This window comes from Lampris incognitus, chromosome 15, assembly GCF_029633865.1.
Source record: "Lampris incognitus isolate fLamInc1 chromosome 15, fLamInc1.hap2, whole genome shotgun sequence".
NCBI lineage: Eukaryota > Metazoa > Chordata > Actinopteri > Lampriformes > Lampridae > Lampris > Lampris incognitus.
In genome coordinates, this window is record NC_079225.1 from 36,555,757 (window position 1) to 36,568,549 (window position 12,793).

Genomic DNA, 12,793 nt, shown 5'->3' on the forward strand with positions numbered 1-12,793 from the left:
AAGAGTCGAAAGGGTCATCCAAATGACGAAAAATATTGCCGTAAAGTGTGTGATTTGCGACACAGCGAAATAAACGATAGAGCTTAATATGAAACAATAAACGTTTTCTATCGTCACACGATATATGTGGTCATGTCGCACAGCCCTAGTTTCATAGGTGATCCTGCAAATAGTTAATTTTTTCCCTCACACTTCCTTTTGACCTTTTGTTTCTCCTGTTTTGTCATCCCTCCTTCCTTCTACTAGGTATGTCGGCTACAAGAGGAGGTGCGTCAAGGGGAGCAGGGTATCGGTGCAGCCGAGGGACAGATCTCCACACTAAAGGAGGCGCAGGATAAATTGCTAGAGGAGCTTGACGCTACCAGGGCCAGACTTAGAGAGACCAGCAACCTGCTCACTGCTCTGCAGGTTAGAGCGCGCGCACACGCGCGCACTCTCACACACACACACACACACACACACACACACACACACACACACACACACACACACACACACACACACACAGGCAGGCCATCATATAGCCACTGTTTTTGGCAGGATAAAGACCAAGCCATTTCCTCTCTGGTCCTCAGGCTCCTTCACCCTGTGCTGCTGCAAGGACATAACTTCACTGATTGCGCTAAAATTAATTTAATCAAATTTTTAGCCTGTTGCATCTATAGCATGTGAGTGGAGACTTGATATAAAGGTGTTTGTGCAGAAGTGTGGGTTGCTTGAAATGAGGTTGATCAGAGTCATGTCAGTGTGATTTGCTGTGCTTGTACCTACCACCCATGACACTATACATTCAGATACACATTCAAACACCAGTGACACACTATAAGAAATGTGTTAACCACTATCGCTTGAGAATGCCGAGTAAGACGCTTTGGAGGGGCAAAATTAGAATATTGATTTTTCAAGGTAAATATTATATTAATGGCCAAAGTAACTGGGCTTTTTAAGCAAAACACGGGATTTACTCGTCTCGTGATATATGAAGCAAATGTGTGTGAAAGGTCACGGTTTTTATGATATAAAATGAATCAAGGTGAATGGCTGCTCTGCTGGTTGACTTCCATTCATAAAATAACAGTAAAAACACAGCTCAGCCATGGGAAATGTTTTATTGTGGCTACTGAGGTGATTTCCAGCTGTGACTGTGATTATTCATGCTCTTGAAATTGTGTTTTTATTGTGGAGTTTTAACATTGGAGACTACGGCACTTCCGTGTGGTGGTGAGGCGAATAAGGTGAATTATTTTCGGTTCATCCAGTGCTCCTCCGGTTCTCCTGTGCTGAGGTCAGCAGTGAGTGATTTGCCGGCTTGTAAAATACGATCAACTTCTTGTTTATTTTCAAGACTCACACCCAAATACAAAATGTTTTGGGTTTGCCATTGTCACTGCGCCAGCCAACTCAACCATAGCTGCAAGTCGTGCATACACACTGTTGGCTTACATCGGGCACCGTAGGAGAGCAGTGTTGGTCGAACGAGCTACAGTGTGTATGAAGAGAGGGAGTGGCGATAGCGAGCACAATGTTTTTCATCCAGTACATTTTAGCTTTTCTACGGCTTTGGCATGAGAGAAACAGACAATCCTGCTTATCTGCAGAGTCATCATTAGGGATAACTTGATTACAATGAGGTGAAACACAGTATCCAACCATTCACGACAGAAACACAACAATTATCTAATGATGTTTTGTTTTCCATTTGGGAGCCAACCACTTTCAAAGGATTTCAGGATAAATGTAATGTAAAGGTTAAAGTTTTCCAGGAATTTAGTTGAAATGAGTTTTGAAGGCCATCATATTATTATACCCCCTCCTCCACCCAGCGCTAACCTTCTCCCACTTTTTGACCACTGAGAGCCACATGTCCCATTCACAGCGTTAGAAGCTATGAAGGAAATTATTATTCACCAAACAAGAAATCTGACTTAGGTGTCCGGGTAGAGTAGTGGTCTATTCTGTTGCCTACCAACACGGGGATCACCGGCTTGAATCCCCATGTTACCTCCGGCTTGGTCGGGCGTCCCTACAGACACAATTGGCCATGTCTGCAGGTGGGAAGCTGGATGTGGGTATGTGTCCTGGTCGCTGCACTAGCGCCTCCTCTGGTCAGTCAGGGCACCTGTCCAGGGGGAAGGGGGAACTGGGGGGAATAATGTGATCCTCCCACGTGCTACATCCACCTGGCGAAACTCCTCACTGTAAGGTGAAAAGAAGCGGCTGGTGACTCCACATGTATCGGAGGACTACATGTGGTAGTCTGCTGCCCTTCCCGCCTCGGCAGAGGGGGCAGCGACCGGGACGGCTCGGATGAGTGGGGGCCAAGTGTAATTGGGGAGAACAAAAAAAGGGGGGGGAATCCAACAAAAAAAAAGAAAGAAAAAGAAATCTGACTTGGCAAAACAAGTGTTTACCATTAAAATACACTGCACTTCCATTACAACAAAAGGGAAAGATGTAGGAAATACATATAAATACATTGTTCGTTCATATATGTTCATATTCTTTCACTTGTGCTATTTTAGTTAAGCAAGGTTCATGTTTTGCTTCCCTTTTGCTCAGTTTATATTGATATTGTATTACACTCACCGGCCACTTTATCAGGCACACCTGTCCAACTGCTCGTTAACGCAAATTTCTAATCAGCCAATCACATGGCAGCAACTCAATGCATTTAGGCATGTAGATATGGTCAAGACGATCTGCTGCAGTTCAAACCGAGCATCAGAATGGGGAAGAAAGGTGATTTAAGTGACTTTGAACGTGGCATGGTTGTTGGTGCCAGACGGGCTGGTCTGAGTATTTCAGAAACTGCTGATCTACTGGGATTTTCACGCACAACCATCTCTAGGGTTTACAGAGAATGGTCTGAAAAAGAGAAAATATCCAGTGAGCGGCAGTTCTGTGGGCGAAAATGCCTTGTTGATGCCAGAGGTCAGAGGAGAACGGCCAGACTGGTTCGAGCTGATAGAAAGGCAACAGTAACTCAAATAACCACTCGTTGCAACCGAGGTATGCAGAAGAGCATCTGTGAACGCACAACACGTCGAACCTTGAGGCAGATGGGCTACAGCAGCAGAAGACCACACCGGGTGCCACTCCTGTCAGCTAAGAACAGGAAACTGAGGCTACAATTCGCACAGGCTCACCAAAATTGGACAATAGCAGATTGGAAAAACGTTGCCTGGTCTGATGAGTCTCGATTTCTGCTGTGACATTCGGATGGTAGGGTCAGAATTTGGCGTCAACAACATGAAAGCATGGATCCATCCTGCCTTGTATCAACGGTTCAGGCTGGTGGTGGTGGTGGTGTAATGGTGTGGGGGATATTTTCTTGGCACACTTTGGGCCCCTTAGTACTAATTGGGCATCGTGTCAACGCCACAGCCTACCTGAGTATTGTTGCTGACCATGTCCATCCCTTTATGACCACAGTGTTGCCATCTTCTGATGGCTACTTCCAGCAGGATAACGCACCATGTCATAAAGCTCGAATCATCTCAGACTGGTTTCTTGAACATGACAATGAGTTCACTGTACTCAAATGGCCTCCACAGTCACCAGATCTCAATCCAATAGAGCACCTTTGGGATGTGGTGGACCGGGAGATTCGCATCATGGATGTGCAGCCGACAAATCTGCAGCAACTGCGTGATGTTATCATGTCAATATGGACTAAACTCTCTGAGGAGTGTTTCCAGTACCTTGTTGAATCTATGCCACGAAGGATTAAAGCAGTTCTGAAGGCAAAAGGGGGTCCAACCCGGTACTAGCCATGTGTACCTAATAAAGTGGCCAGTGAGTGTATGTCTTGACTATATTCTATTGTCTGCTGCTAACACAACAAAGCTCCCACATGGGAATGATCGGTACTTTATAGATACATCAGTTTTGCACATTAGAGAAAGAGCTCACATCCTTTATGTGTGAAAAGGAGCCTTAACCTTTCAATTGCGTTGAGGTCACATTTGACCAGTTTTCATGTTTTATGTCAAGCATACCATTTCGATTTCCCTCTATTCTAACATCAGTAATAGGTATTCAAACCCAACAAAACCAGTTTTCATCATTTTACTGAATTTGAAATGTCAAAGTTAATTTTAGTTATTATTTCTGGCGCGCTGTAGATCAAGCTTGCCCCCCAGATGTGAACTAAAGGAGGTCTGTGTTGTGTATGTTCTTGACCGTGATGAGGAGAGCTCTGATGATGAAGAGATGCCTTAGTAATGCCTGTGTTTGGGCAGCATGGTGGTTAGCACTGTTGTCTCACATTAAGAAGGTCCTGGGTTCGAACCCCAGGCCGTCCCAGGTCCTTTCCTTGTGGCGTTTGCATGTTCTCCCCATGTCTGCATGGGTTTTCTCCGGGTGCTCCAGGTTCCACCTGCCATCAAAAAGACATGCGTGTGAGGGTTAATACTCCTGTCTGTGCCTCTGAGCAAGGCAATGGAAAGAAGAACTGGAGTTGGTCCCCAGGTGCTGCAGCTGCCCACTGCTCCTATGCAATATGATGGGTTACATGCAGCGAACAAATTTTGTTGCATGTGTGTACAATGATAAAGTGTGTTCTTCTTCTTAGTAGGATAGAGGCTCAAAGGCATGAAATCTTCATTTTGTATGTGTAGAGGGAGGCATTTGTATCATGGTCCTCATTCTTTTATGGAAGCAAAAGCAGGGCCCTGACTGAGAACATAATTTAAGTGTCCACGGTGTCACATATACAAGACGCAATAGCTCAATCTCAAGGCTTTGAGCTTTTTATACACCAGGCGTCTCAAATAATCAGGCTGGAGAAGATGCCCACGGCAGGGAGACGAGACAGGTGTTTGGCAAACGCTGGAAAGGAACCAGATAAAACAGACTTCTGTGCAAGCTAATGTGAGGCTGTTGCTTCTTGGTGAAGAGTACAGATCCAGTTATGAGACTGCTTCCAAACAGGCCGGACCGTGTTTTGTGCTGTCATGTCACCTGCAGCTACTTGTTTTATATCCTCCTCAGAGTTATTCTGCTCACTTTGAGAAGGACAAGCTCACAAAGGAATAAATAAACCTGAAAATAAGGACTCAAAGTCCCTGTCATACAAGATATGTACCCATACGGAGCAGTGTCAGTGGGATGCTGGGAAATAGTCAGGGCATGTGCACGGTGCTTGATATGAGAGATGATCTTCAGGTGCACAATGTCACATGTGAGCACATTTTATGCCCTTTAGTATTATCTACAGAGGAGTCTGACTATGGTGGGGAAGGTCAGAAAGGCGTAAACCCTGAGCTTCACCCTGCACTGCTCAGCACCAGGGCTGGAGGTCACCAGGATAGTTGGTAGATGGTTGGATACGTTTCCCAAATATTTGCTTTTTTGTGATGCTAACCACACATTATACATGTCAAAGGTGCAATACCCAAAGGTGAGAGGTTGCACTCCTAACTCCTAACTGTGCAACCTCTCACCTTTGGGTATTGGACTTTTGCCATCAGAACAGTGTCAATACTGTCCCAAGAAAAGCAAAGATAGGGGCATCCAGGTAGTGTAGCGGTCTATTCCATTGCCTACCAACACGGGGATCACCGGTTCGAATCCCTTTGTTACCTCTGGTTTTGTTGGGCGTCCCTACAGACACAATTGGCTGTGTCTTCTGGTGGGAAGCCAGATGTGGGTATGTGTCCTGGTCGGGGGGATAGCGTGATCTTCCTATACGCTACGTCCCCCTGGCGAAACTCCTCACTGTCAGGTGAAAAGAAGTGGCTGGCGACTTCACATGTATCAGAGGAGGCATGTGGTAGTCTGCAGCCCTCCCCGGATCAGCAGAGAGGGTGGAGCAGCAACCGGGACAGCTCGGAAGAGTGAGGTAATTGGCCATGTATGATTGGGGAGAAAAAGGGGGGTGGGGGGTGGAGCAAAGATATCATCATGATGAGTGTGCTCCTCAGTAATACCGCATTGAACGGTGGAGGGGACAAAAGGTCGGATGTCGTTCTGGATTATAAGCAGAACTAAAGGAGGAGGGGACTGCCTGGCTCTGGTCCAGATCACATACACACGGTAAGGGATGACGGCCCGGCAGTCAGTGTCGATATTTCATAATATCTCGGAGGCCTCCACAGACGGCACTTTTGCAGTGTGGACCGAAATAAACCCCGGGTATAAAAGGACCTACTACGGGAGACTCTTAGGAGCTGAGGAGAGTTTAGTATAATCCGAACATTAAAAGTCAACAGCACCTCCCCTGAACCGCTGCCTGCACCAGTTTACTGAGGGGGGTCTCCGTTAAAGGCTTCAAGCAAACCCTCGGGTAACTCCATCAGTTGTAGAGGGAGGCAAGGAGAGGCGCCTGTGGTGCCCTAGAAACAAAGACAAATGAAACCCACGTGGGTTCATGTCAGTTTGTATTTATTCTAATCAAACAAATGTTTAGTTTAAGGCATTGAACTGGGCCGTAGTGCCTTTTTCAAATGAAATTGTATTGGTGAATTTCAACACCTAACACCTCATACTGTGATCAATAATGTAAAATCTATAAAAAACCTGCAGGGATCACATAAACTGATGGTGAGGATGTTCACCTCCTGTTGTAGGATATATCTTCGAGCACTTCGGAGCATTAGTTATTATCCTATTATTCAAGAGCAGTCATGCATATGTAAAAAGAATTTGAAAAAAAAAAATCCCCGAGTAATGTCAGCTAAGCGAGACACTGGTTGAATGAACATAATTTTAATTGAACATGTAAATTATGCATTTGCTTTTTGCAGGGTGTGACGGATTAGCAGCGGGCTAGCTCTCCCTGCCGTGAGTACTCGGTGGCGGCTCGCTAAAAGAAACCTCATATATCGTTTTTTTTTTCGTGTAAGGTTAAACAGCAGTGTCAAAATTCCTCTCGCCCACCCCAAAAGGATGGAGCTGGCGAGACCGGTTGTTCTAACAGGCCACGCTAATACCGAAACGTTTTGTTATCAGCCGTCGGTTTTAGTGGGGGATTTGGCGTACCTGAGAGACTGCCTTCATAAATCCATACAGAGATGATCTACTCGCACAAGTCTTCTGATAATTCAAAACTTTGTGGAGCCACTAAATCCTTATAAAACCATGGGAGCCTAACCTGTTAATTAGTCAGTATATTTAAAAAAAGATTGTGGGGGGGGGGGGGGGTCCCGGTAGGGTAGCGGTCTGTTCCATTGCCTACCAACACGGGGATCACCGGTTCGAATCCCCATGTTATCTCCGGCTTGGTCGGGTGTCCCTACAGACACAATTGGCCGTGTCTGCGGGTGGGAAGCCAGATGTGGGTGCGTGTCCTGGTCGCTGCACTAGCGCCTCCTCTGGCTGGTTGGGGCGCCTGTTCAGGGTGGAGGGGGAAATAGCGTGATCCTCCCACGTGCTACGTCCCCCCTGGTGAAACTCCTCACTGTCAGGTGAAAAGAAGCGGCTGGTGACTCCACATGTATCGGAGGAGGCATGTGGTAGTCTGCAGCCCTCCCCGGATCGGCAGAGGGGGTGGAGCAGCGACCGGGATGGCTCGTTAGAGTGGGGTAATTGGCCGGATACAATTGGGGAGAAAAAAGGCAGGCGGGCGGGCGGGCGGGCGGGCGGGGGGGATGGTCCAGTAGATAGCTGTTTACCCTAGTGGTTATCCTCGATCTACCTCTCTGCCTTTGATAGAACCAGGTTTCATAATCCGCCATTTTTCAGTGATGACATCATATTAAACGTTCTGATGATTATAGATTGTTAAATTATAGAATGGAGTAAACCCTTTGAATATGCAAGTATTGTTTCAGAAAATCCAAATTGCTAATGAATCTCTTTAAAGGGGCTTTTCACCCCCCCCCCCAAAAAAACAGATGGCAGTCCACTCCATTGAAGCCTGATACAGGCTAGTATCTCCCTTGACCTTGGCTATTCTGCTTTTCTCATTCTCTCCTCCACTTCTCTCTCTCTCTCTCTCTCCCCCCCTTTACATTCTGCTTTTGCATAATGAAACAGCCCTGCTAGTGGTTTGGATTAAAAGTGTGTGTGTGTGTGTGTGTGTGTGTGTGTGTGTGTGTGTGTGTGTGTGTGTGTGTGTGTGTGTGTGTGTGTGTGTGTGTGTGTGAAGCAGTGGGCAGACTGAGGCCATTTCTAATCATAATGTCATTCATATGTCTCTGCGTCTACCTGTTCTCTTCTCTCTTTCTTTTTCTCACTCTCTGTTCTGCCTTTCTTTCACATGTCCTGTTACCATAGCAACTGCCCCTACAGCCCAGTCCATGGCTTCTTTTCTTTTAGCTTTTTTTTTTTTGCCCGTTTTTATTTAGTCCTATTAAATGGCACTTGTACTCTGGAATTTGTCTGCTGTTTCAGATAACAATGAAAAATGACTTTTCTTCTCCCTCTCTGTCTTTCACTTCCTCTGCCTCCTTTCTTTTTCCCTCTATCTTCTTTTTCTGTCTGTGTCCATCTTCGTGTCCCCCCCCCCTGTCTGTCTGTCTGTCTGTCTCTCTCTCTCTCTCTCCCTCCCTCCCTCCTTCCTATCGTTCTGTCTCTCTTTCAGGCTGAGATGGAGATCCAGAAGCGACAGCACGAAGCCAAACTCATCTCCACCAAAGAGGAGGAGAAACTCAAGATGGACAAAATGGCCCTTGAGCTGGAGCTCAAATGGACCGAGACCCTCAGGTAAGCTCCCCGTGCCTCTGCCTGCAGCTCTGTTTGTCTCGCCATTTGCCCGAGTTTGTGTAGGCATGCAAATTTGATGTTGGCTCAAGAAAATTGGAAAGTCTTTCAGTGCAGAGCTTTGTTTGCATTACACCAAGGACTGAGCGTTAAATTGTGAAATCTCACACTCATTAGAGCACACACACACACACACACACACACACACACACACACACACACACACACACACACACACACACACACACACACACACACACATACTGCATAGTACACACAGACACAGACACACACACACACACACACACACAGAGGAATCATGCAACTCATAAGTCTGACCATGACAGAGTGCATTACCCTTGAATGGCTGTGCAGCACCCCTGCTCAGTCCAGTCCTTCTCCATGGTTAAAGCCCTCACGTCCGAATATAACACCTCCATGGACATTTGCAGGATTATTATTCCAAAGAAGGCCAAAAGAGAGAGACAGTGCTGTTATTGACATCTGAATAGATGTACCTGCTGTTAAAGCCTCACTCACCGGCTTACATAGTCCATATCAGTGACACACAAGTGACTCATTTTACACCTTGGGGCAGAATATGTTGGATTTTTTTCCTTATCGAGGCAATCCGTTGAAGTTTTAGCCGTTTGTCCTTTATATGTATCATGTCACCCATTTTATTTAGCAGCCAAAGCCTCGAGTGATTTACATACCGTGAGCCGTAAAGCTGTGATTACGTATTCCTCCTCAAACACCTTTACGAAGTCTTTAACATTTTCCAAATGGGATCAGACTGATCGCTTATGGGCAATGTGCTGTGGTTTTGTCTAGTTCAGAAAAAAACAAAGATTTTGTTTTCGTCCAAATTCTTGCATCATGAGGACCGATTTGTCTTGGTGAAACAAAACAAATATCAGAGCTGTGTTCCCACAAAGACATAGTGGGTTGGTTATTACCCCGGTTCTTGCACAGGGTCTGGAAAGTATGGAAATGTATGAAAAAACACTTATTTTAACCATGTTACACAAAGCTGAGGATAGAATAACACTGCAGAAATGAGTTAATGAAACCCTCATACTGCACAAATGGCATCACAGGTCCCAGACGGCAGCTATGAAGAAATCAGTGATGTTCCCCGTAGTTGTCAGGGAAAAGTGCTGTTTCTCCAAGTCTGGAAGACAAAGTCTGGAAAATGCCTGGAATTCTATGATTGGAAATGGAGGAAGAGCCCTGTATTACTGAGCATGTTGGCCGATCCAACATCCAAACATGTTCTCTTTCTCATGTTCTTCTTCTCTTCTTCCTGTTTGCACTCTGCTTCCTTATGCAGCTGTCTAAGGCCTTCCCAGAGGGCGTTGAAGATAGGCATCAGGTCCCGGCGATGTGAAACTAGCACCAACCAACCAAATAATCCCCAACTAAATTCAGGTTTTGGTAACAATACCTGTTACGTAGTAATCTTTTTAAGATATTTCGAACCTCTGATCCAAGAAGTTGGAGGCTAAGAATAGATTAAATGTGTAGAGAAGGAAAACTAGTGCATCCCAGAAGACTGGTGATTACAGTAGATCTTGAAAAGAGGTCCGCCCAGAGTAGAAGAAATCGCTGAAACATATTCAACCGTATTCTCTCTCTCTCTTTCTCTCTCTCGCTTGCTCCTGTTTTAATTAACTTTCATTTATCTCTCCTTGTCTTCTTACAGAGCACTGTTATCCTCTCGAGGAGGACTCTATTTATTTGCAGGACATACAATGAGGATAGCAAGCACTCTCAGCCGGGCACGGGACAATGTTCCCTTTAATCACTTTTTCACAGTGAAAACAGACGGTCTCTCTGTGGTAGCGTAATCATCAAAGGAACTCTCAAGCGAGTTGAAACGTTTTGAAGGCTCAGCAGATTAAGGCGCGCACCCTGTCCTTTCAACCTCGTGAGGTCGAGTACCGCTCATGACCTCCCCGCCTCTCTCGCTCTCTTGTTCATGTCTCCTGCCACTATCCCTGGAAATAAACAGTGCACACAGGGCCTTTTCTTTTCTAAGACTATTTCTTGTCGGGGGGAGTCAGGGTAGTGTAGCAGTCTATTCCATTGCCTGCCTTCCAACATGGGGATCGCCAGTTCGAATCTCTGTGTTACCTCCGGCTTGGTCGGGCATCGCTACAGTACCAATTGGACGTGTCTGCGGGTGGGAAGTCAGATGTGGGTATGTGTCCTGGTTGCTGCACTAGCGCCTCCTCTAGTCGGTCAGGGCACCTGTTCGGGGGGGGGGGGGGCTGGGGGGAATAGCGTGACCCTCCCACACGCTATGTCCCCCTGGAGAAACTCCTCACTGTCAGGTGAAAAGAAGCGGCTGGCGACTCCACATGTATCAGAGGAGGCATGTGGTAGTCTGCAGCCCTCCTCGGATCGGCCGAGGGGGTGGAGCAGTGACCGGGATGGCTCGGAAGAGTGGGGTAATTGGACGGGTGCAATTGGGGAGAAAAAGATGGGGGGGGGGGAACCCCCCTCCAAAAAAAAAAAAAGATTATTTCTTGCCGTTATTGGATAGGATAGTGAAGGGGCAGACAGGAAGGATGTGGCAGAGAGAGAGGAGGGAAGTCATGTTACAAAGATCCCAGAATGGGATTAAAGAAGAGGAGGCCTATTTTAGGCCGGAGCTGACATGGTGGTGTCAACTGGGTGAACTACTAAGATGTGCCGGGACTTCAAAGAACCCGAATAGAGGGGGGGTTGGATAGATAGAAAGTAGTGATGTTATTTTACCGTGCTGTGATAGAGGGTATATTACCTTACAGAGCTTCAGTTTGGCTTGGTAACATATCAGTTAAGTTAAAATCACAAATAAACAGAACAGTCCAACACAGCAACGAAAGTGAAGGGAATTAGGGAGCATCCTTTCCTCTAAATGCTGTTTGAGAAGACTAAACATGCTAGGAACATTATCGCTGACCCCTCTCGTGGCCTGTATTCAGAATACAAACTGCTCCCATCAGGTAGATGCTGCAGGCTTCCAATTAAATACAAGGAAGGATACCTGAACAGGTGTAAAAACTCTTTCATCCCTCTGTCAGTGAATCTCCTACACTCAGGACAGAAGGAGTGCGTGAAATGAGGGGCGGTGTTGCACGTATTTGAATGCACTTTATGTCTGCACTTGTCTGTGCTATGCACTTTATGTCTGTTGCTGCAGGATAATGGATGTATTTTTATGTGTATTGGATCTGTATGTCCAGGACATATTCCCCAGGACAAATAAAGTAATCTTGACTCTTGGGATAGATAAATAGATAGATCGATAGACAGACACACACACACACACACACACACACACACACACACACACACACACACACAAAGATTTCAAGTGCCAACCGAGGAGTTTCTATCTTTCATCTTACTTTCTGTTCTAACAGCTGGAGTGCTGGCCTGACACATGCACACATACACAAAACAGAGGCGTTAAAGAGCCCATATTATGCTATTTCCCAGTTTAATATATTCACTTTCGTGGCCTATTTACAAACATTTGAATGTTTTTATGGTCAAAAAGCACCCAGTCACAGCTGTACGGGCTGTGCTCACTCAGCCTGAAACAGGCTGTTAGTTAGGTATAACACAATATTTCCATTCCCTCTGCAGATTCAGCTGTTAGATAAGTGGTACTCACTACTCAGACATGGCCAGTTCAGGAGAAAAAATTTTTTGAACAAGCCACATTGATAAAAAATAAAAAATAAAAAAAAACTTTTCCTCAATCAAACCAACAACCAAACATTAAAAATACTGCTGCTTGATATTGCCAATCAAATTATGAAAGAGCTTGATTCTATAGTGTCGTACCACTTTGAAAGTTATTGCCATGGGAATAGATTTCAATTCAACCATGGCAACTATAATACATCTGTCAAAATGGCAGATGGTGCTGAGTACTAGATGGTAAATGGACTGTGTTTTATATAACACATTTCTCACTGCAACAGCCGCTCAGCGCGCTTTACAAACAGTGTCTCTTATTCACCCATGTACGCGCACACTCTCACACCGACGGCGGCATCAGCCATGCGAGGTAAGAACCAGCTCATCGGGAACAGTTAGGGGTTGTCTTGCTCAAGGACGCCTCGACATTTTTTCCAGGAGGAGCCGAGGATCG

The 12,793-nt window shown here is 45.8% G+C and overlaps 1 protein-coding gene across 4 annotated transcripts in view; it reads left to right on the forward strand.

Moving 5' to 3' along the window:
- Positions 1-12,793, forward strand: part of fam184ab (family with sequence similarity 184 member Ab) — a 130,262-nt gene that overhangs the window by 38,591 nt on the left and 78,878 nt on the right. For all 4 annotated transcript variants that reach the window (XM_056294859.1, XM_056294856.1, XM_056294857.1 and 1 more), the window contains exons 9-10: positions 247-408; positions 8,525-8,646. In XM_056294859.1, the coding sequence (XP_056150834.1) occupies positions 247-408; positions 8,525-8,646 (284 nt within the window). The remainder of the gene's footprint in view (positions 1-246; positions 409-8,524; positions 8,647-12,793) is intronic.